This window comes from Ochlerotatus camptorhynchus, unplaced genomic scaffold (assembly GCF_037179485.1).
Source record: "Ochlerotatus camptorhynchus isolate MF236.1 unplaced genomic scaffold, CSIRO-AGI_Acam_v1.1 ptg000151l, whole genome shotgun sequence".
Classification (NCBI taxonomy): domain Eukaryota; kingdom Metazoa; phylum Arthropoda; class Insecta; order Diptera; family Culicidae; genus Ochlerotatus; species Ochlerotatus camptorhynchus.
In genome coordinates, this window is record NW_027040641.1 from 1694468 (window position 1) to 1720331 (window position 25864).

The 25864-nt window shown below is 40.8% G+C and overlaps 1 protein-coding gene across 4 annotated transcripts in view; it reads right to left on the reverse strand.

Annotated features, from left to right (window-relative positions):
* The window catches only part of LOC135701214 (transcription intermediary factor 1-alpha-like), a 211836-nt gene that overhangs the window by 22378 nt on the left and 163594 nt on the right, over positions 1-25864 (reverse strand). The window contains exons 2-11 of one of the 4 annotated variants that reach the window (XM_065221983.1): positions 17267-17764; positions 5557-5871; positions 5244-5496; positions 4767-5174; positions 4224-4459; positions 3933-4110; positions 3498-3871; positions 3020-3428; positions 2788-2944; positions 2587-2710 (exon numbers count right to left, since the gene is read on the reverse strand). In XM_065221983.1, the coding sequence (XP_065078055.1) occupies positions 2587-2710; positions 2788-2944; positions 3020-3428; positions 3498-3871; positions 3933-4110; positions 4224-4459; positions 4767-5174; positions 5244-5496; positions 5557-5871; positions 17267-17764 (2952 nt within the window). Of the gene's footprint in view, positions 1-2586; positions 2711-2787; positions 2945-3019; positions 3429-3497; positions 3872-3932; positions 4138-4223; positions 4571-4766; positions 5175-5243; positions 5497-5556; positions 5872-17266; positions 17765-25864 lie in introns of all 4 variants that reach the window. The other 3 variants (XM_065221982.1, XM_065221981.1, XM_065221979.1) reach the window with 3 other exon arrangements.

Below are 25864 nucleotides of genomic sequence, written 5' to 3' on the forward strand. Positions count from 1 at the left end.
CCGGCAAGAGGAAGCAGACAGAAAGGATCATGCCGGTTGGAGACAGCCAATGTATACTGGACGAAGCTTGTATCTAGGAAAAGTTGTATGTGCAGGAAACCGTAAGTAGGATAAGAATCGTAAAAGGTGTGTGCTTGCTTGATAAGATCCTAACTTTACTTTAAATACACGGTAGGAATCGAATATCCATTTATGATTAAGGTTTTGCCCATTTTTCAGTGGGAGTGGCAATACTCATTGATGAGTGATTTATCGTACCCATTTATTAGTAACTGTTTGCAGCTAATGATTAATTGATTTACCTATACTTCACATCAGAACCTCATTTCCTTCAATTACTACTCCGTCGCAGCACACACCTTATATGGATCGCTAACCTTTATTTAGTTTCAGCATTTTCGACATTATAATCAAAAGGTGAGTTTTAAAAGTATAATTACCATGCATATAGATAAGTTAATGTACCAGAACCTGGACGGACACGAGCCTACCCAGGGGAGGACCCGGATACGACCACCCATGTGTGTCTAGAGTATCGCACGAGCTGACGAGTGCAACGGGAAGGACAGTAGGTGTATAGACTAGGGGGTTGGTCCCTAGATAAGCCTTCTTAGCGGAAGGCACAGCCTATGCACTGAACAATTACAATTACAATTACAATTACAATTTTCCCAACACTGTTTGAAATAATCTTAAAAGAACCTTTACTCATGATTTTGGAGTGAGAGGTATGGATTCAGATCTTTATGTTTTACATACTAGCTTCGGTATTCAAAGATGTCTTAATCTTGGTATCTGGTTAGCACAAAGTGCAGAAATTAATGTTTAATTTATCTCTATGTCCGGTGTCGAACATTTCCATGCCAAGCATAATCGGAGTTCGCAAGGAATTTGAGACGGCATGAATCTGCTTCTCTATCTTGAAGTAGCTTCGTAACAGGATATGTCTCGCTCTGCCTTTATCCTAGAACTGCTTCACTCGGAAAACTGTAGCAAAATAATTCAAGCAATGACACCATATGCATTCAAATGACCCATATGTAAGCTATCCTAGTAGGAATAAGAACAAAATCACCGCTTGATCCGGGAGCGAACAGATTGCGAGTAAGAGAAATGAATGTTGTTAGCAAGAGAATATAATGATGTTTGTGCTATAAAGTTGATTGATTCCAAGTAACATTACAAGTTTTAAAGGTTTTTCAAGGATTCTTCAAGACCAAATTATGACCTACAAGACTAATATAAAATCAAAATTGTTACTTGGGATGAGTTCCAGTAATAGTGGTGTACCTATAGTTGAGGTATGGAGTTGTGCCGGAATAGTGAGGAGGACCCGGGTATGATTATTTTTCATCGGTATTTCTCCTAAAATAAAACATATTTGCACATTTCAATCTTAAAATATGCCCAAAAGTGACGGAAAATAATTAATTTTCCTTAAGATTTTCAGTCCTTTGCACCTATAGTTGCGGTAGCGTTCCTATAATACCTAGTGGAACCCATAAGCTATGGAAAATCATGGACGAGAACGGCTTTCCTGGGAAGCTGATCAGACTGATGAAAGCAACGATAGACGGTGGGCAAAACTGCGTAAGGGTTTCAGGTGAACTATCCAGTTCATTCGAATCTCGCCGGGGACTGCGACAAGGTGACGGACTCTCATGCCTACTTTTCAACATCGCTCTAGAAGGTGTAATGCGACGAGCCGGGCTCAACAGCCGGGGTACGATTTTCACGAAATCCGGTCAATTGGTGTGCTTTGCGGACGACATGGACATTATCGCAAGAACATTTGAAAGGGTGGAAGAACTATACACCCGCCTGAAACACGAAGCAGCAAAGGTCGGACTGGTGGTGAGTGCGTCAAAATCAAAGTACATGCTAGTAGGCGGAACCGAACATGACAGAATTCGTCTAAGAAGTAATGTCACGATAGACGGGGATACTTTCGAGGTAGTGGAGGAATTCGTTTACCTTGGGTCCTTACTGACGGCTGACAACAATGTGAGTCGTGAAATACGAATGCGCATCATCAGAGGAAGTCGTGCCTTCTACGGGCTCCAGAAGAAACTACGGTCAAATAAGATTCACCCCCGCACCAAATGTACCATGATGATTTCGGCGTTAACAGGTAAATTATGCTTTTGGTACGATACTTTAGTTCAAATGCTACCGAACGAAGTCAATAAGAACACGTGACATGAATGCACCCAATATTCTCAAAAACATATGAAGCGCTCCGACCGAATCAATCTTTATCTTCATCCGATAGGCCGAAGTGAATTCATTGGCGTTTCAATCGTTAGGCCAAGTTTAGAATCCGTACGCCGAGTTTGGCGTCAAGAAGCAGTGTTAGACTTTTAACAATATCTCAACAATTTGTTTCTCTTTATCAAATTTTACGGTAAGGTAAATAATCTGGAAGCCATCCATCACTAATAATAACATTCCGTTTGGTACTAAACTACGCAAGATTCAGAAAGACTAAGTGCGGGTTGTGCCGAATAGGCCGGAAATTGCGTAGTTAACCCTACCCTGCGTCAAATATGGTACCTCCACGGTAGAACAACCAAATCATTTTCTTACCTGATAGAACAGATACACATTGTTGAACAACCGCCTGATGTCGGCAATGAACGACGCAACGTCAGTGTAGTGTTCGGGATTGGTCATCTCCAGCTTGTCCCGGATCATTATTAGTGAGATGGGGCTAAAATTGTGAAGACCATTTGTCAATCAAAGCTGTGCAAGTCAAACGCAAGAGAGAAAAAAAACCAGCAAACTTACTTGCACACAATGTCGTAGTATGGTTTGTTCAATTCCGGCTCCAGATGCCGGAACGGCATACTCGTTTCGTACTGACAGAACAGTTCCAGTATAATCCTCTGCAGGATTTTCAATTCCAGCGGGGTGATTCCTATGTTTCGCTTCTCGCCCGTCGGTTCTGAAATTTGAATTTGAAGGTCGTCGTCGTCGGTTAAAAGTGTATCCCGTTTGAAACTGGTCGGGGTGATCCTACCTGGCGGCAAGTCGGCAAAATTGTAGCACAGCAAACATTGCCAGGTTTCGCTCTCGTCCGGCAGACTATCGATCACCGGTATGTGACACGTCTGGTGGAACACTTTGGGACACTTATCACAGCACATCAACTCGCCTCCGTCCATACACACCGCACACCAATCCTCGTTCGGATCCAACTCCTTCGGGAGACTCTTGTCGTCCACGAGGACACTGGCACCGGCGCCCGCTACCAATCCACTGGTGTTGAGATCCGTCGAGCTGTGCACCTGAGGGGAAGTGGTTTTACCCCGGTGACCCTCCGGTAGCACCTGTACACCGTTCGAATCCAGCTTGGCGATCGTGGCCATCAGATCGTTCACCGAATCTTCGCACGTTTTGTCAATCGATTCGGCAAAATCCTTTCCGGGCTGTAATGGAATCGGAATTTCGTTGTTTGAAATGTAGTGGAGTGAGGGGAAAGGGGAAACTAAACCAACCTCATTCGTACTCGGCGACGGGGTCTTCGGATTGGTGGAACTAACATTGGGAAGCGCATTCTGTAGCTGTTGGAGGTGATGGTTTGCCTGTTGTTGTTGTTGTTGCTGTTGTTGTTGATGTTGTTGCTGCTGCTGCTGCTGCTGTTGTTGTTGTTGCTGCTGCTGTTGTTGTTGCTGTTGTTGCTGTTGATGTTGCTGTTGTTGTTGTTGGAGATGATGCACCATTTGGCTTGGACTTCCAGGGACACCAGGACCAGCGTTGCCACCGTTTATCATCATCGAATTACGCATTGTGTCCGGGGATTTCAGGGGAATCTTAAACGATTCATTCGGTCCGTTACCGAAAAGATGCAGACCTGATGGGCCCCCGAATCCTGCAAGGAAAAGGTAGATTGTGAAGTTTGAGGTTGAAGAAGGAGGAGTGTGTGATAATACCATTATTTTGCTGGCCCTGCATGTTTTGGGGAATGTGCCATTTGGCTCCGCCTCCAGCAGCGCCTCCTCCGGCAGTGCTCCCACTGGGATGCTGCGGTTGCATTTGACCGGGCTGTGGTGAGTTGGGATTGTAGCCTGGTGGAGTCTGCTGACCAGGATAGCGCATCGCTGCTTGTTGCTTTGGTGTAAGGAGAGTAGAGGTATTCTTTGGTTAAAATTAAAAGGTAGAGATCAGTCTTTTTGAACAGTCGGAGATATAGAATGAAAGGACCATTCAATTAGGATACTTACGTTTCCCATCATGTGTCGCATGGCAGCCGGAGGCATCGCGAATCTTTGGAAGTTCTGGAAGCGTGGATTGTTACCGCCCATACCCATGCCGTTACTGTTTGGGCCGGGTTGACCTTGATTGAAGTTTTGGTGGCCTCCTGCGCCGAGGTAGCCCGGAGGTGCACCACCCATCTGGGCAGCCATCCGATGCTGGGCAGGACCTCCGGAGCCCGGCGGAACACTACCCATGAAGTTAGCTGTGTTAAATTGATTATTAACATTAGCATTGCCACCCGAACTCGGAGCGTTGTTGGGCGAACAGCGGCTCGGTCCGCTCGGTTTTTGATGACTCAAAAGATTACGTAAATCTAGAGGTTTAGCGATATGAAGGCATATACACCGGGAGCGGGGGGATAGGGCAAGGAGGGAGAAAAGAAAACATGAACAAAAACAATGTTACGATAACGAAATGGTTATAGACCTCAACCGAAGATGATGAGCATGAGAAACGAAACCAGAACCACAACCAAATCCAGAGGTTAGCTGAGGATCCGACCGACTCACCCATATTCTGCGGATGTGTTGAGGAACTGACATGCTGTTGGGGTGGCATCCCGTGCGGTGGTCCCATAGGAAACCGACCGAAAGCACCTCCGGGGCCATTTTCCTGAGCAAACGTTCGTCCCATCGGATGACTCGGAGGGAATGGACCTCCCACTGAGACCCCTCCGTTGCCATTGTACATAGGTGGCACATTGGGGAAGCCACCGGGACCGTTGGCATTGTTAGAAGAAAGTGTTGTCATACCCGGACCGGGCATTCCCGGTCGCAGCGGAGGTGTAATGTTGGGGCTTGGCTGTTTGGAACGGTTCTGAACTGCTCCGGGACCTTGTGGACCGGCATTGCCTGCCGGTCCCGGAGGTGGTGGGTAGACTTTGCCGTCTACGAGAATGGTACCGATGCGAGCGATGACTGTTGAGGGAATAAGAAATGTTATCAATCCAAAAGATTGAGTTCATTAAGAACAATTCGTCCACCTACCATTCTGTAGTTCAGGAACATTCGATAGGAATAACTGCACTCGAACGGGTATTTCCGGGTTGGGAATATCCGCCCGCTGGCATTTCACCTTCTGCAAATGCCTCGCCAGTGTCTTTTTACTATACAAAACTGCACTGTCGCTGCCCTTTTCCAGGGCACACTGCACAAATTCTATGCAATGATCCGTGTGTCCCGACAGCAGTTGAAGCGCTTCCTTCTTCTCGTTCAATACTTGCAGCTTTGTGTCGCATACCTGGAATTGAAATACATACGTTAAATATAGTGTTTCATCCATCTTCCACCAAGAACCCACCTGATTTAATCGGTAAACCAGCTGCTTGCCCCGCATGTTGACCGCATTGGTCAGCTTCACCACCAGATCGGCAATCTCTTTGGACAGTTCCTTCTTCTTCTCCGTTATCAACGCCTGCCGATCGTCGATCACCTTCATCGCACTGGACAGCAGCACCTTCTTGTAGCTGATCTCGCTGAGCAGGGCCTGCAGGGAATTCCGCGTTTCACTTGCAATCTCGTTGGCGAATTTGTACTTGTGATCCCGGTGATCCACCAGCTGGCAATCGCGACACGTCAACCGATCGCATGTTTCGCAGTAGAGGGACAATTTTTCCTGGAAATAAAAAAAATAAGAAGAGAGCATAGTTACATTGGTTGCCAAATTTCACAAACAGGAGAAATGATGCGCTCCAACGCATGTCAACCGCGTGCAACCAAACCGAAAACGGCATGAAGGCGGAACAAGGAAGGGGTGGTTGCAATGTGGTTTTCTGGATTCCTATATTGTGAAAAGCCACACAAGTTTGCCCGGGCGAAAAACCGCTGAAACCGCGCTGTCATTTGCCCTCCTCCTGGCTGTGGTGATGCTGACGGATCCGACTATTGGTCGAAGGGGTGCAACCAACCACCTTATGGAACCGAGTGTGAGCGAGTGATACGGCTATGGCAGAGGAATGAGTAGGACATTTGGTTTCGCATAAAATATGATTGTAATTTTTTGCAGTTTTTTTTTTTTTATTTTTTTTTCCTGCCCCGCTTGCGCTTCATTGGCTGCGGTTTGTGTACGTATGGTATTTCAGTTTTATTTGGATATTCTTGTTGTGGCATTTACATTCTGTTGCATTAGTATTTTGACTAACACGATGAGTTTCAATTTTCTAATCATTTATCATGCTGAAGGTCAATTAAATCCTTTTGAGAATAATCATTCACGTTAAAGTCAGTAAAATGCTACAAATCCCTTTCTAAACAATAAAGGTCTAGATGCACATTGCACATGGCCCAATCTGCATTGATCGATTATGTAAATAGGTTTTTCTCTTGGTATAATGTCGACCATCCAAAAAACGGCTCGGGCTATTTTAGCCGGTATCTAGCAAACAACGATAAAGCACAGCAGGGATGTTTAAGCAGCTAAGCTAATAACGAAAGAGAAAGCCGATAAAGAGAATGGATAAAAGCAAATTAGACCTTTGAACATGTTCATTAGGAAATCTCGTGGCTTGCTATGCAAATAAATCCAGACGTACATAGCTAAAGGTTATGAACCGTTTGGCCGAATACCGTTTGGTCAAACAAGTGTGGCCGAAGATTATTCGGTCGAAACAAAAAGCGTTTAGTTACAATATAGGGTTCACCCCGTTTGGCATAATGCCGTTTGACATAATAGTCGTTTGGCATAATTGTCGTTTGGCATGATCCTTGGTACTTGAAGCTGTTGGATAAAAGGGTTGGGATTGCAGCAGGATTCGTTTTGGTAAACGATAAGCTGAATTGATGTCCTAACGATTCAATATCGCGAAGGACCTTGGGTTTGAATCAACGGTCTTCTGCTCAGTAAGCAAAATCGATCGCCACTAGGCCACCGAGCTCCTTATATACAAAACAATTACGATCAAGATACCGTTCAACTTGCAGGGCTGGTAGTGCTGATGCGATATAATAGTAGTGACTTTAGTGACTAAAATTACGGAAATAGTGACCAAATAGTGACTTGTAAATACTAAATAAGTAACCATTTATATGGTAACTTAGAAATTCAAATACGGTTTGATATTGAAATAAACTTTTTATGTTATGGAACTTAAAATCAAATTTCATAAATTCCTCTAATTTAATCGAATTACACAACGGAATCTCTTGCTTACGTTATACATTATTACTAGCACATATTAATTCCCATTTTTATGATCTTGAATTTGATTCTGCGTTCGAAACCTGTAAATATTTGATATATCTAGGTAGATAACTTTGATAATTTTCTATGAGCTTTTCACAGAATTTCATCAAAATGATGAAACTTTTTTAGAATAATTCCACTTCTCTTAAACTTGGAAGCAAATAAGCTATTACAAACATAACATTGCATTCTTGAAATTATTTGCAGAACAATCAACAAAATTCTTGGAAATAGATTATTTTCGTAGTTCGAAATGCTTAACATCAAATATCAGAATTAAATTTGACATTTTATACGATAGATGAGGAGATGAAAGTAAATAGGTTATAGTTCCGTTATATTGTGGCAGTGTGAAATTTGTATATAGAAAGTAGAAAGTGAACAAAGGACAATTTTGTTGATATTCTTAAATTTCACTCTATTGTAGTAGTGAAAAGGTGACTTAAGTGACTATTTTTAGGGAAATAGTGACTTTTTGGTGTAAAAAGTGACTTTTTAGTGACTGGCTTCAAAATAGTGACCAAGTCACTAAAAAATGACCTGCTACCAGCCCTGAACTTGTTGTTACTAGATTTCGATCCCGGTGGGTTGAAAAATCTCTGGGGAGAATCACCCGGTTGCGAGAGATATCATTCTCTGGGGTGAATCTCTGCTTGTCTCCTCGGAGATTTATCCTGGCACCACTGGAGAGATTGTTAGACACAGCACGAGAGAGTGTGAGAGTTGACTGTTCGCTGTTTGTCTGTTTATACACTCACTTCCGTGAGAAAGATGGCAGCGCAAAGGTGTTATTATTTCCCCAAATATTCCGGCAGAACTTTAGGTGAGTGAGTGAAAACATCAACGTATACAGTCTTCTGACAGGCATATTAGACGTGGCTGTTGAAGTTTAGCCGGTCATCGATCATCACTCCCAAGCGAGCTCCCAGATATTCAAAACAAGCTTTGAGGTTATGGCGTGCTCCTGACGGTGATATCTGCCCGCTGTACCGAATTACAGTTACTGGCCAATAGCACTTCCGTTTTGTGGTGGGCTATCTGCAGCTTCGCTCCTTGCATTCAGTTACCAATCATGTCGATCGCCTCGGTCGCTAACACTTCCACCTCTCGCCTGTTACCATCAAAAAGACATCGTCCGCAAATCCAACGGTCTCAACTCATTTGGGCAGCTTCAGTGTTAGCACGCCGTTGTACATCCCTTTCCAGAGCGTTGGACCAAGGATGGAGCCTTGTGGAACTCCCGCTGTGATCCTAATCGATCTCTGTCCCATGTCTGTCTGTCGACTAAACTGAATCAAATTTCAATAATGATGCGCTGATGCACTTCCCGTATTCGCACTACGAACTATTTAATATTCATGCAACTAACCTTTCGAACGTTGGTTGAAGTTGCTACTCAGTGTAGACAGGAGAATTCACTTCCAATTTATGACCATCAGGGCTTGTAGCAATCTTTGCTGTTAAAAATAGTGATTATAGTGACCATGTTGATGAAATAAGTGACCAAATAGTGACTTATAGTTGTAAAAATAGTGACTAAAAAGTGACCTAAGAGAAGAAAAGTAGTCGTTATGATGGCACACCAAATAAATGTTTGATGTTTTAGACTTATTCAACTAGTATCTCATGAACACTTATGTACGATATGAACCTTTGAAGTGAAAGATTCAATAGAAAGTTTATGGTCTACTAAATGCAAAAACCTGGAAAACCGGAAGTCTCGTTTTGTCTCGTTATTTTCATTCACACTTTGAACTTTATAGATGCACAGTGGATTAATCTTCAGTAATGCGACGAGGATCGGTAGCTCAGTGGTTACCGTTTCTGCTTACTGAGCAGAAGGTCGGGAGTTCAATCCCAGGCCCGTCCCCCTTCCTTGCAATGTTTCACTTTGCCTTATTCTATACCCACTAGATTTTAATGAAAACAAATTCTTCTTTAACACCGATCGCATCACTTATCACAGTGTGGGTCCTGATCTAAAAATAGAAATTGGATGAGTGCGCGCGCGTGTGTGTGTGTGTGTGTGTGTGTGTGTGTGTGTGTGTGTGTGTGTGTGTGTGTGTGTGTGTGTGTGTGTGTGTGTGTGTGTGTGTGTGTGTGTGTATGTGTGTGTGTGTGTGTGTGTGTGTGTGTGTTTGTGGTATCATAATCGCTCTACCAAAAACGATCCCTGCGTGTGCGTGCAACCTTTCCCCCACATCCAACATCCCAGTGATTTCCCTAATAAAAATTGTATGGTTAATTTGCTTAACGACGTGTTCTGGGTATCATCCAAACCATTTGTGGAATAGTTCAATGATTTGGGTTATCGTTCGTTTATCGTTATTTTTTATTAGGGTTCTCGTGCAAGCGCAGAGGATTTCTCGGTTTCCTCCACAGCGAGTACCACGTCAACACATTCCTTCCCATTCCCTAGTTGACCTGCATTCGGACACGGCCGGCGCTGGTATTGCTTAATATTAGATCTCCAGTTCTTACACATTGAGGATGAATGTTAGTCCCAAACATCATCTGTTGGTTCTCTGTGTAATTGCAGCTGATCTGGTAATAACAGAGCAGCAACCGTGGACGGTCAATCATGCTGCTCATGCTGCACAGTGGATTAATCTTCGGTAATAATATAAATAAAAAAAAACAGAGACTTGAGATGTTTTTTTTTTGGTTTTGGAACACGCATATTTCCTAGAAATTTTAAATTTGAACTAATTCTGGATTTAAAAGCAATGATACTTTAAAAAAAAAATTCAAGAATCTGTAGTCAAATTCCACGCACAGTTTTAAAGGCTTGTGGAGTTTTATTATAATTTCTAATGACCTCATTCCAAGGGAGTTCTGAAGGAAAAAAAAATTGGACAAAAACATCAAGTGCAATCTGCTTGCAAGGTAGTTCTGAGGAATTTTAGATTTCAATTGAAGCCTCATAGTTTTGCGAATTTCAAGGTAATTCCAAGGAAAACTAAAAGAAAATTAAATTCGGAGGATAGCTTCATCAAAATATTTTGAGGAATATTTCAATTTAAATCTCCCTTGAATATGGATTGTACTATTCCAAAGTTTTCAGAACTACTTGAAAGTTCCCAAATTTTTCCTGAAGTTAATTATACTGTCTTGAAGAACTTTTGTAGTTTGAAAAACTAGCCTGAGCCTTACAATACTTCTCATCAAATTCTTAAACTTCCCTGAACTTTTTAGGACTTCCTAAAGTTTCCTATTTTTTTTCTCCTGCATCTCAAAGGTTTAACAATTCGCTGAAGTTCTCTAAACTTCTAAAACATTTATGTGACTTCTCTTATGCAGGGCTGTTACAAGATTTTCGGCTGATTTCGAGTTGCCGATAATAGAACAGCTGGTTAACAGGCAGTTCAAATGGAAAGGGTGCCGAAGAAAAAGAGACTGCCGACAATAGTCACACTCACCTGAGAAGTTTGGGGCGTTGTAAAAACATGTTCAACCCCTGTTTGATCAATTCTGTCGATTTTAATTGGTAGAACAGCAAGCAGCAAATAAATGTCAACAAACAAACCTGTCATGTATGTGTGTGACGCTGAGAAATCGTTAATAGAAGTTAGGACGCTGCTTAGATTGACGAGAATACGTAAATTCCCCAACTAATCCGCGACAAAAAAACTGTTTTCATTGCCGAAAAATAGCATTACAAGCTTATTGCTTATAGCATATTAGATTTTTGCCTGCTCTCAACTTAGTGTTCTTTGAACTACTTTCATATTTTAATTGAGAGCTTTCTCTGCCTATACCATCCTATGCCCAAGAAAGTAGAGAAATTTTATAAAACCCGAAAAATTAATAGGGGACGGGAATCGAACTAAGTCGCCTCCAGCATGGACTTGCTTTGTAGCTGCGCCTTTTGTAACTATTTATTTTTTTTAATAGCATTGTATCATCTTCAGTTATTTAGGGAAAATTTAAATTCTGAGTAAATAGTGAAAAAAATAAAACACCCTTACATTTTGAGATGCTATTGAATAATATCGGCCTAGATTTGATGAAACATTATTTTTTTAAAAATTAATGCATTTTCATTTGAAATGCAAATTTTCTTGAAAATTAACCTTTGCAGAGACGTATTTTGCTGTCCTAAATGTTGTAGTTAATTTGGCTCTAGTTTTCTCAATTTTTTTCGATTTGAACCAAACACCCTGCACATAATCGAGATTCATAAGTCACACTTGTTGGTCACGTCGCGGTTGTGTATTTACACGGATATTCCTTGGGTTCTGTCCAATGGTGAGACATTTTCATATTTTTTTTTAATTTCTAATACGAACCTAGCACTTTTCGGTGTCAAATCATACCGAATCGTATATATGTGACTTTGTGGATCATGTACGACTTATTACTATGTACCTATACCGGAAATTATAGGTTTTAAAAATCGTCCAGGACATCAGTTGATTTGTTCTACTAGATCAACCAAGACTGCAATAATGTCTGTAGTATCGAAAAATGTACAATCAGATTCAAAGTGTCTATGTGGATCATGCATGATCTATTTCCGAGTAATCCAGATGTTGTAGGTTCTTCAAATCGTTCTGGAGTTCAGATAATTTGATCTACTAGATCAACCGAGATTGGGACAATGCCTCTAGTATCGATGCACAGTGTATATGTGGATCATGCATGAACTATTGTCATGTATACCAGATGTTTTAGGTTCTCCAAATCGTTCTGGAGTTCAGATGATTTATTCTACTAGATCAATCATGACTGAGATAAAGTCTGTAGTATCGAAATATGTCCAAACAGATTCATAGTGTCTATATGGATAATGTTTAATTAGTTCCACGTATACCAGATGAACTAGGTTCTCCAAATCGTCCTGCAGTTCAGATGATTTGTTTTACTAGATCAACAAAGACTAGGATAATATCTGTAGTATCGAAATATCGATTTGGAAATCCTAGAACATTTGGCATACACGGAAGTAGGTTGGCATGATCCACATAGACACTGCAAATTTGTTTGGGCATATTTCGATACTACAGATATTGAATTAGTCTTGGGTGATCTAGTAGAAAAATAATCTGATTTCAGAACCTATAACATCTTGTATATGTAGCAAAAGATCGGCTACAATCCACATAAACATTTTGAATCTGTTTGGACATATTTCGATGCTACAGACATTATTGGAGTCTTGGTTGATATAGTAGAACAAATCAACTGAACTCCAGGACGATTTGGAAAACCTAGAATATCCGGTATTCAGGGCAATCACTCGCATTTATACGATTCGTTTATGATTTGACAACGAAAATTGCTATGTTCATATTGGAAAAAAGGAAAATGTCTCACATGGACAGACCTCAGGGAATTATAATCCGGGACGGAAAGGTTACAATGAATTCCACAATTTTTGTGACAGCACAACAGTCCCTTCGCGATTTTCGCGACATCATTTAATGTTTCCGCGATTTTCACGACTGAAAGTTTAAATCCGCGACAAATCCGCGAAATTCGCGAAATCCGCGCCTGTTGTAACAGCCCTGCTAATGTTAACCGAACTGCTCTGAGGTTCTCTGTTCTTTTCTGAAATTCTCAAAACTTCTCTAAAGTTTTTGCAGTTCTAATGAAACTTGTTGCCCTGAATTTAATTGAACCGTCCTAAAAATGTTTAAGCTTCAGTGAACTTTTGAACCTATGCGAAGACTTCAATTAACTTCTTAACGTCTCTGAAGTTATCTGAAAATCTGGGAACTTCGCTGAATATCATGAAACTATCTAAATTTATTAGAAGTTCACTGGAATTCCTTGAAGATATCGCTGCTTGCTAAAAGTTCTCGCATTTTTTTAATTAATGTAACTTTGTTGATATTCTCTAATCAACTTAACTAAATTTTTGCACTTCTTAAAGTTTTTGAAATCTCCATGATATAACACTTACTTTTAAAATACTCTCACGTTTTCCGGATGTTCATATAATTTTTATCACGTCGCAGAAATTCTCTCGGAGCTTTGCTGAAGTATCCGGAGGTTTCTACAATTTCCATGAAATTATTTGAACCGCCCTTTGATTCTCTGATCTGTCTTGATGTTCTCGAAACTTTCTTGAAGCTCTCAATTCTAAATTTCTCTGAAATTCTCTGGACTTCTGTGAAGTTCCTGAAATATTTCTGAAATTTTCATAAATTCTCTGATGGTCTCTGTACTTCCCTGAAATTCTCGGAGCATCATAAGGGTTCCAAAAAGTTGTATCTGTCCAAGTCTTTCGTTCAGAGAGCCAAGGACCGGGAGGGACTGCATACGTACAAAGTGCAGAAGGCTCAAAATCGTGACCAACGGCAAAATACGGTGGGAACGTCACGGGCCCGGAAACTGTACACCCAGATGCTGACGAAGCTTCATTGTCTTGTCATGGATGATCAGACTTACGTCAAGGCTGTCTTTACGGCCCAGCACAAGTTTGATGTTCCGGTGGAAGTAAGGAAGCAGAAACTTTCAAAGTTTGCCAAGAAATACATGATTTGGCAAGCGATCTGCTAATGTGGCAAACGGAGTGCGCCGTTCGTGACTACCGGGACTGTTAAGCGTAAGGTGCGAGCGTACGGTTATGGTATTGAAGTTGAATGAAATACATATGCGAAAAGCTTTCTAGTCAGGGCTGGTAGCGTGTGCGTGATGTAATAGGTGACTTTAGAAACTCAAATTACGAAAATAGTGACCAAATAGTGACCTTTAAACAATTAAAAAGTGACTACGGTCCAATTGGGTTCTTTAGGGGTTTTAAGGTAATTGGATATTCGTAATATGCATCACAAATGGAACCGAAATCCCAAATTTCATCAATTTTGGAGCACTGGAACTGTTCTAAATAAGTGTGATTACATAAGCAAAAATCACCATCTTAGCGCCCCTCGGCGGTACTTTATATGAGAGTGAGCTGTCAATTTGATAGTTTTGTGTCAAACAGTGAAGTGATTAGTTTGCTTTAAATCTTGATTTAAAAATCAAGATAGAAGTAAATGGGATCGAAAAAAATATCGTTGTGCTCAGAAAACGAAGCCCTTTCAGAAGATGTATAGAAACCGATATATTATTCAAAATTAAAGAACCCAATTCTAACCTCTATTTCCTCACTCTGCAGATCACGAATTTGTCATTAGATCGCAAAATTGAGGCACAGAGAAAAAATTTCAAAGTGCCAATATTAGACAAAGTACCGATTTTTACAATTTTAGGACGGCAATTTTTGAAGATCTAGGATATATATGAAGCGATGCATTTCTGGAGAACTGCAGTCTAGAATTAAATGTATATAGATCTAAGTTAGCCATGAGCAGTCTTGTAAGCGGTCACGGTAGTCGACACATTTTCTGTGATAATCGACTGCCTTTGCCTCCGACACTTGCAAAACAAGCTATCATAGTACAGTACCAAACTCAAATGACATTTGACAGGCTCTGTCATACGACACTGTCGCCGGAGACCATCACGAATGTATGTATTTTAGTTTTTCTCATAATAAGAGCTGCTGATGTTGTGCTTGTGTGAATTCTGAAAATAGCAAGCAATGATGTCCTAGGAATAACATTTCTGATCAGAAATGGTTTGATTTACACCAAACTGAGGAATTAGAACGAACTCACTCATGTCATATGATAGTTATTTGATAATTTTCTTTTTGCTCGAATGTTATTCTACCGGTTGTGTTGTATAAGAGAGACGACGGTAGAGCATGAGAGTACGAATAAAAAGAGACTTTCGCGCATGACAACGAAGCGAGTGGCGTAAAAAACGTCAACAGTTTCAACCTCTGGCCATGAGCATATTAATAAAAGATCCTTCTCTTCTTTGTAGTCGATATAACGAACTGGTCGTCTTTTTACTTTGCTCCATTCCTCCCAAGAATAGAACATTCTGTAACACCTCGAACTTAGACAACTTTTCTAGATCGCAGTTTAAGAAAAAATCTCATTATTATTGCTCAGATGCAATGATCACGGACATAATACAAAATGGAATGCGTCTAGGACTTAAAATCTCGATCGTGAAAATTAGAGATTAAGTAATACATTTGGATTTTTTGTTTTTGTATTACCGGAATATTAGTATGGAAAAAATACAAAACAATTTAATGGACTTATAAAGGAACTCAAGAACCTGTGACATGATTTATTGTCTCGATGTTTGGACAAATAATAAAACTACCGGGGGTTAAAGATTATTCAAATTTCTGGCTTTTGAACCAATGTCGAGAGCTTGAAAATTTTCCTAGACCATTTTTTTACATTGAACCAACGGGAAAGGTAATTTTTACCTGAACATTCAGCCTTCAGGTAACCTCTAATTCAGGTAAACTCAAAATAGGAATTCAATAAGGTTCACGTGCCGCACATAAATGCAATGACATGGTAATGAATTCTACTGGATTCACTGGACCAGTCCACATTTTATGCTGGTGAAGGTTAAGTGAAATTCATGTAAGTATACAATGACTTCTCTCGATGATTTCTAAGAATTCAAGGCACGCCCACGCAAACCAACATTACCGTCGGGTAGGGGAAGTCTTACCCTACCTGATGGTGATGTTGATTAGTGTGGGTGAGTCTTGACTTTCAAGACATCATCGGAAGAAGTCATTGTTTACAAAAGCTGATACGCCCTTACTCCAGCTCTATCTTTAATTTCTTGTCGTATTCGTAATTCAAAAATGGCGATAGAAGAAAGTGCGCTTTCGTCGTTGTTGGACGATTTGGAATTTTCAAGCGTAAGTTTTATAACTTTTATAAATTAACACTCATTTATAAATTAAAAAAAGAAATTGCAGAATACGGGAATGGATTGTTCGAGGTGCTAAGAATCAACAATTAACCACTTCATTCGAGCAGTTAAAATGGCGTTTACTACCAATGGAACTTTGAAATAAAACATTATTTTGAGATTATTTCTTCTAGAATCACGAGAAAAGTAGCCAACATTTGTGCGTTTGATAGAAAAATAGAAATTAGTTGGTCCAGTTTTGGGAAATCGCTGGTAGAAAGTCACGCTAAAATTGCTTGATAAAGTGGTCAATTGACGAAATATAACGGTCCTACTATACGGTTAATGTACTTCAACTTCAAGATCATGTAAATTAGTGTTTTTTTCCTAGAATGCAATCATTCAATGACTCAAATAAATCGAAATATATATCTATAGTCTATCACCAATTCACTTTATCATCACTACAAAATCCAGTAACATTTACTCTGGAGTAACATTTACTAATTCCCGTAGCTTTTAAGTGATGCCAATTTGAAGATCATCGGAAAGTCTGATAAAATTTACGTGAAAATCAATTGATTTCTATGTGAATCACTCAAATGTAATCGTGAGCTTTAAATAGTTAACACGAAAATAGCAATGGAGTCAAATGCAATCTGCACAAATCTAAACGTACATTCAGCCGTGTTACCTGGAATGATTCGGCAAACCATGCACAAAACGCTCTCTATAAATTGCGGAAGATATCTCACACACTTCTTCCTCCATCTAAAGCTAATCACACGTCCCATCTTCGCTCGCCACAAGACCGGCAAGATCTAATTCTCCAATTTCAAACACGACCCACGAGGCACGTTCTCTCCGTGTCCCCGTTATGGGGGCAAGAAAGAACAAAATTAAACAACATTATCCGCTCCCACGTTCCTGCCACTTACTAGACGTGTTCATTTCCATTCACACTCTGTGTGCCACAACCTTCTCGAGCATCATCGCGCACACCCACTCTTGAAAGCCGTGAAAAATCACGTTCCGTTCCAACTTCCATCAGATCCGAAATGTATTCGTCACGTCCCTCTCTTTCTCTGCAAACCTGTGCTCGACCTACCTGCGAATGTATGTGACACATGATGTTCTTCCCGGGGAGGCCACTGCTGCCGGGCGTTTCACTGCTGGCCGCTTCCTTCGATTTGATCGTGTGCTCCTTGGTGATTTTCAGCCGCTGATGCGCCTGCACACAGCTATCACAGATAAATTCCGCACACTCGACGCACCAGGACGTGGCAATGGCGTCGTCCGAGCAGCTACTACACTTGATCATGTCCTTGGTGGATTCCACACTGCTCGGATTTTCGTCCGCCGTGTTTTCACTCAGGAACACGTTGTCGATGATGAACTCCATCCGGGATTCCATCTTGCACACAGGACAAAACAGGACCGGCGTGTTGTGCGGGAGGTCGGAGAATTTCTGCTTCAGGCATGGATCGCATGCCACGTGCAAACATTCCAGTAGCTTCGGACGATCGGTTGTGGCCAGGATCTGCTGACACCAGACGCACTTGGTCTGGATCGGTGTGTCATTGGTGGCGGTCTCCGGAGCGTCACCCTGCGGATGGAAAAGGGAAGAAGAGTGAAAGCTCATTAGAATATGGATATTTGCAATTTGATTGAGTGGAATTGTTAATATACCGCGAGGAATATGATTTGCGGAGGGGTCACAACCGGTTCTTGGTTGGAAATTATAAACATATTCAACGGGGTTAAAATTTGAAATTCCATTAAAATTGAATTTCAAATTAATACGTCTGCTGGCGAAGCGTGTCACGTCACGGTATGGATTGCGAATAGTAAAAATATTTTCACCAAGGGAATGTATGCACATGTTTCAGCGGCGGTGATGACGTGGACCAAAGAAAACATGGATATGCAAAATAAGGTACACGTAAGTGGAATATTTAATCAGCTTCAACCGATTGTCGTAGCCGAGTTGTCACGAATATAGACGAGTCATTGTTGTAGGCACATCCTCGAAGACAGGTCACCGTGATACGGGTCATACCGAGCAAACAATCCTAAAATCTCATTCAAACAAATCACACTCTGCTCGATTTCCAATCAATACTTTCGCGCTTCCTATGCGTTTAAATGTCAAGAACACTTTTTCCTTACTTTCCAATTCAATCACGTTCCCACATCCATCAACGATCTCCAAAGTACCGGTCGGTTTGCCGGGCGACCGTCCCCAATATTGATTGCACTTGTGCGCTACAGTTTCGAAACAACCCAAGCCAACACGCAAAATGACCGAGTGGGCCCCGTCCAAATTAAAAAAAAAAAAAAAAAAAAAAAAAAAAACACGCGGAATAAAAGCACGGCTGTTGACAAATGAGTTCGAACATTTTCTCTTGGTTATAGTTCTTATTTCGGAACGGTCAGCCTTCGTCAGTGATTTTTCCAATTCCAAACTGCACCAAGTTGAGTATTTTCTACATTTGGAAATATGCGTGGTGGTCTTGATGTTCGAATCGAGAAAAAAAAAAGGCGCAACATTTTCCCCCACGCCAAATTCGTACCGAACCGATATTGTCTGCTGATCCGATCTTGCCTTCCCGCCGCTCGTCCGGATTTGGGCGAGAGCAAGCTACTATGAAAGGAAAACATCCGAGCCACTTCACATACTCCGTCCGTACTAGGGGAGGAAGCTTTTGACAAACACACAGGTTGACAGTCGGCGATTTGTTGCCAAGTTTAGTCTCCCCACGGTGACACGGCGCGGTTCGATTTAATACGTGCAAGGTGGGATGTGACTCTGTGGTTGATTTACATTTGGAGTGATCTGATGTGGGTTGGTCGAGTGTTTCTGAGATATTTTTTCAGTATTATATACCTCGTAAGAATAATAATCTAACTGAATTCGTTGCGTGATCATTTACCGCACACTTAGTTTTTTTTCTTCTACCGAGCTCGGCTGTGCAAATCTCGGCAAAAATAAGTTTCACTGAGATCTCAGCAAAAGTGACATTTGATTGCTGAGTCTTGGATAATGCTTAGCTGAATCTCAGCAACAAATGAAATGTCTCAGTAATACTTTTGCCGAGATTTGCACAGCCGAGCTCGGTAGAAAAAAAAACTAAGTGTGCGTGTTGGATTGCTAATGGATAAAAGTCACAAACGCAGGGCTAGTAGTGCTTATGCGAAATAATAGTAGTGACTTTAGTGACTAAAATTACGGGAAAAGTTACCAAATAGTGACTTTTAAATAATAAATAATTAACCAATATGTATATAGTGACTCAATATGTATATAGTGACTTAGAAATTCAAATACGGTTTGATATTAAAATAAACTTTTTTATGTCATGGAACTTAAAATCACAATGACATCACAAATTCCTCTAATTATTTCGAATCTCACAGCGGAATCTCCTATGAAGAGCATTTGAAGGGATTTGAATGATTTCCTTTTGATTACGCTCCAGCAAATAGAATTTCCAGATTTTCTCGGATTTTTTTAAACTAATGAATAAACCAATGAAGCTACTAGCTTAAATATAGATGAATAGATCATTACACCGACAGCACTTTTTTTTTCAAAAATCTTGAATTTGATTTTCCTTTAGAAATCTTTACAATTTTGATATATCTAGATAGAAACTTTGATAATTTTCTAAGATCTTCATACAGAACTTATTCAGAATGATCTCAAGAATTGTTTAAGAATCATTCCCCTTCTCTTAAACTTTTTTTTATTGGGTATCAAGCTGGAGCTGCGTGACCAGAGATGCCAGATCAACGGAAATCTCCGTAGATCTACGGATTTTACAACGTCTTCCTGCAGGATCGAATTTTACAATCTAGAGTATAATCTGATTCTGAAGGGAAAGAAGCATAAAGTAAAATACACCTGCAACATTTTACTGATTCTGAAGGGAAAGAAGCATAAAATAAACCTCGTGCAACAGTTTGTGACTTGCAACAAAACAGCCACCAAATTCCGAGATAATGCTCCCGGGAAGGATTGGATCAACTCGTTTCTCAGTCGACACAATCTAGTTGCCCGGTTGTCACAGAATATTAAACGAAGTCGGGCCAAAGTAAGCCACAAAGTGATCAACGATTTTTTCATCAACCTTGCGGAAACAGTAGATGGCGTCCCTTCCGAGAATATAGTCAATTATGACGAAACAAACTTCAGTGATGATCCTGGATCAAAGCGAGTTGTGGTGCAAAGAGGACAAAAACATGTTGACAGAATTATGGACCATTCTAAATCATCGTTCTCTGTTATGTTTGCTGGAGCCGCCAACGGAAAGATGTTACCTCCGTATGTCGTTTATGCTGCGCTACACTTATATCCAACATGGATGGAGGGAGGACCGAAAGGCTGTCGCTACAACAGAACTAAATCTGGTAGTTTTTAAAATGCATTATTTATACCAATAGTTGATTGAAACTATTGTTTGCAGGTTGGTTCGACTCCGTGGTATTCGAAGATTGGTTTTTCAAAACTGCCGTTCTTTATTTTAACGGCCTTGAAAATGACCAACGAAGAATAATCATTGGAGATAACGTCGCCTCTCATCTCAGCTAACGTATCGTACAATTCTGTATGACGAACAACATCAACTTTGTACTTCTACCACCCAACGCAACTCACTTATGCCAGCCGCTTGACGTAGCGTACTTCAGGCCATTGAAGAGGGCATGGTCGAATACATTAGGGGATTGGAAAAAGCGTAACAACGGATGTGTACCGAAGCATATATTTCCAGGGCTCTTGAAGAAGACTTTGCGCTCGATTGAAGCCAAAAAAAGTGCTCAAAATATGAGAGCTGGATTCAAGGCATCCGGCATATACCCACTTAACAAGAATGCAGTGCTAAAAAAGCTTCCTGATGATGTTGATAAGAAAGATACCACAGCGAACACATCATTTTCCGAGCAACTGATCATTATGCAGAAGGAAGAGCGATTTGGAAAAGTTGAGGAACGGACCATCCCGCGTAAGCGACGGTTGATTGATGTGCAACCTGGCTCAAGTATAACTGAGGAAGAAGCACAACAACTACTGGCGAAAAAAGTAAAGATAAAAGTAGATCGAGATGCTGCCAACAAAACCAATGGTGGTTCCACGCACTCTTTAAATTCTGCTGGCACGATGAAAGTAAAGCCTACGAAGCAGAAGATATCACCTGTAGCTAAGAAAAAGCGCCGTTCATTCGTGGATAGATCGAACAAGGAAGATAATGATGAAGAATCAGCCAACCTTATCCCTGAGGTAGTTGTGAAGCAATAAGTTGCTTGGACACCACCAAAATTCGCTAAGAACAAACGCAAAATGAATCGAGGCAAACTTTCTGGTTCAAAGAAACTACGAATTTAATCGGTTTGGGGTTTGTTATATTATGCTGTATTTGATTAAAAAACATTTAAGACAGATCTGATATGATTATAATCATGAATTTTTCAGTTCAGTTATTTTGTTTTTTTTTATGGCTTTATAATACTATTTGTAAAAAATAAATAGTAGTTTTCTAATGTGTTGTTCAAGCTTGATTCCAGATTAAAAGAACTGTACATTTCTGAATCGGCGCATTTATTTAGTACGTCATCTAAAATTTGGGAATTTTCTCCTCTTTGACACGCTTTTTCCAACACATAATGCATTGCTGGTTTCGAAACAGGGATCCTCCCGTCTTCCCTAGGAGCGTAACATACCTAATGAATGGCCCCTTGTATTTGATAACTGTGTAACCTTCGACGAATGTTTCAACCTTGTATACTATATTTTGGTGTCAGATTTGCCTTATGAAATACCATTGTATTTAAATATAAATTTCATGCAAGAATTTATGAATTATATAAATTAAAACCTAATAAATTTATTTCTATTTGATGAACTCCAATGCCGTAAAGTAGAAAACATTTTTTTGATAAAATAGACCGAGGAAGTTGTGAACCGTTGTCATGCTTAATTTTGGAAAAAAAAATCATTCCAAAAGACGAGCAGCACGATAAAAATACTGAATGTATCGTCAAATGAGACGACTCACAACCCTACGAGTCAGATAGGAGTTATGCAGATAGGGTTTTTGAAATTCTACCTTCTAGTGCAGGGAATCAGGTGGCTCCACTGCTCGAACATTGCTGCAGCGAAGATTACCACCTACTGCTCGACTCGCACGAAGTGAGAAAAACCCGAAGGCGCGTAAATCACGTGATACGATCGTCATCGATGGGCTGATGATCGTATGATGATAATTGGCTACCTAAATTCAAACCCGGCACTTCTATATAAGGGTCCCCGATCCTTAATAGAACTCTCTTGTATCCTGGGAAGCGAAGAAGATTGGTGCATTTTAGAAAGTTAGTTCAGCAAGTGAGATTCAAACCCGTTATTCTACCGGTGTTAGAGAAGTTAAAGGACAGTCAGTAATATTTAAGTACTCTTGCCGGTTGAGTCTCAATAAAAAAAACGTTAAAGGAGCTTAGCTCCAAGTGAAACCTAACTCGCGAAGAACAATACACGGTAGTGCTCCCTTTAGTGGCCACGTGGTGGTAAACTGGACCTCCTTATCACTGACGTTGAGGCCAGTTAATATTCCGAGAGGTCGTCTTCCGGTTTGTGTAATTTAAGTCGACACCCTGAAGAACTGTCCGTGAAGTTTAAAACCGGTGAGACAAGGGGTCGCGGTGTGAGTTAGGTTGAATTCCTCTCGAAGTGTGTGAAGATTGTGCACAGTGAACCGCTTCCCAGATGCGCTGAACCGGTCGTACGTCAACACACGACCTAGCACCACGTTTTGTATCGGAACGGTATCAGCATCGGCCCTGGTAAGGGTGAAGCGATCCAGCGACGAGGAAACACGTGGCATCCAACGACAGCGGCGGCGGCGGTATCAGCGAGGCAAGCATCAGCAGACATCAGACAGTGAGTCAAACCCTTAGAACATTTTCCCTTTTCCTAAAATAAAAAAAAAAGTGCTCCAAAGTTTGATTGAATTTCCTATGAATATATTTTTTTGCTCGGTGTTCTTAACGTAACGCTTGTGTTCTAAATTTTGCATGCACCGAAAGAGAAGTTTCAGGTTGGGATTTTGTCGTTGGTTGGATTCACGTGAGTTTCTTCTAGTGCGGTTTGCCGACCCTGAAAAATTAGAGTTAAGCTAGCTCGGCTGGCTAGTGAAGACGTCCGCGTGTGTGTGTGTGTGTGTGTGTTTTTTTTTTTTTATATCTTTATTAAGGAGACTTTCAGTCGTTGGCTGGCTCGTCTCCGATGTGTGTGTGTGTGTGTGTGTGTGTGTGTGTGTGTGTGTGTGTGTGTGTGTGTGTGTGTGTGTGTGTGTGTGTGTGTGTGTGTGTGTGTGTGTGTGTGTGTGTGTGTGTGTGTGTGTGTGTGTGTGTGTGTGTGTGTGTGTGTGTGTGTGTGTGTGTGTGTGTGTGTGTGTGTGTGTGTGTGTGTGTGTGTGTGTGTGTGTGTGTGTGTGTGTGTGTGTGTGTGTGTGTGTGTGTGTGTGTGTGTGTGTGTGTGTGTGTGTGTGTGTGTGTGTGTGTGTGTGTGTGTGTGTGTGTGTGTGTGTGTGTGTGTGTGTGTGTGTGTGTGTGTGTGTGTGTGTGTGTGTGTGTGTGTGTGTGTGTGTGGGTGTATTTTTACACATGTTTTTCTACATTCATCGAGCATTATCAAAGTAACCCCAAATCAAAATACTGAAGTTCGGTCACAAAACTAAAAAAATAGTGCAAATGCTTTAATTTTCGTTCAACATATTACTAACGAATTAACTCTTCGATCCTCAGTACTTGTTTTAAAAATATAAAATTTGAAAAACAGTTATTGCTGTAAAAAATATTTAGAATATACTTTAAAAAACTATCAATGTTACCCCGTTTTACGGTACCAAACTAAAATGTCATACGACAGGCTCTGTCATATGACAGTGTCGCCGAAGGCCGTCACGAATGTATGTATTTTAGTTTTTTTCTCATAATAAGAGCTGCTGATGTTGTGCTTGTGTGAATTCTGAAAATACCAAGCTAATGTCCTAGTAATAACATTTCTGATCAGAAATGGTTTAATTTACACCAAATTGAGGAATTAGAAGGAAATCACATATGTCATATGATAGTTGATAATTTTTTTTTGCTCGAATGTTGTTCTACCGTTTGCGTTGTGTAAGAGAGACGACACTCTCTTCTCCGTCAGCTCTATGATGATCAGGCCTTCAACGTGTTCACCAAAAAGCACGAAACTACGATTAAAGCGTTGTTTTTCTTATTAGATTACGACACCACTGTACCACCGCTACTGGATCACAATGAATCAGATCGCCATAGATGATCTTGAAACCCCTGCAGTGGATCCTCAAATTGAGCTGGAAACCATTGCCGTGGATAATGAGACAGAATTGCAGCTTGGGCAACAGGAAATGCTCCTTTGGAATGAGGACAAATGGCTGGAGATCGCTGCCGCTCAAAACAAGGTTCCTCTGTCATTAATATATGACGAGCACAGCGAAGAGATAGCTTTTCCTGCCATATGTTTCGGCCAGGGGTTTGGGTGACATATTTCATGATGGCATCGAGTGAAACTCGTCATCAAGACAGGCCACCACAACATTTGTTGTATATGACAATGAAAGTTCTTCACCTTAGAGTTTCCGAAGGGCTGGGACCACAAACATTACACGTGTCAACCTTAAGGACCGCCTTATTCATGAAGCAGTGCATTGCGCGAAATCTATCATTCCTTAAATCAATACCGAATTCAGTACCGTATTGGCAACAAAGGAAGAGAAATTTGTTCACCATGATGCGACAATTGGGAAAGCCTACGATGCTCCTCACACTCAGAGCAAATGAGACGAAGTAGCCTCATTTGTTTATTATTTAAGACCACGTAGTCCTAAGTCACCATTGAATACAACCCCAGAGGGTTTTTCAAAAGTTATTTTATCGATTTATCATTTAACGTAAAATATCACCTTAGAACTAAAAAAATATATCACCGCCAACTAAAAAAAAATCCTTATAAATCCTTAGTCTACGGAATTGCATAGAAAAAAAATCTGGCATCTCTGTGCGTGACAGCTTAGTTTTAAAGACTTGACCCATTTGAATAAATTTTGCTTCTATCTTTGACAATACAGCAGAAGGACTAGCCTATGTTGGCAGCTTGAACACAGGATTCCGTGTGTATTGTTTCAAGATAGTTATGGAAAAAATGCTGTGACGTGTGCGCGTAGATACATCCGCGTAGTAAACCGATTGAATAAGTAAATCCGTTTCGAACGAAATATCTAAATTATGTAAGTTACGAAAACCGCGCGAATTCCGAAAGCCGTGCGAGACAACCGAAGTGAGAAAAAAGAGGCGTATCATCATTTAAAGAGTGCCACCAAAATAAATGTGATAGCCTATGTTGGCAAGTTGATTAATTTTGGTTTCATCCCTAGATATTCTACTTATTTACTACTGAGCTTTGTATCAAATTAGTTAATTTAACGGACGTATCAATCATTTCAAGATAACGCGATCGTACCGACCAAATGCTATACTACATAAGCTCAAAAGCGTTTGATAAGCTCTACTGAATTGCGTATCACTTCTGCGTAAGCTCCGCAGGCGTAGGTACGTTGATTCCGACAGCCGCCAAAGGTTTAACCTGCACCAAAACCGCTTAAGGAACGACCTCGAGTCAGTAAAACCG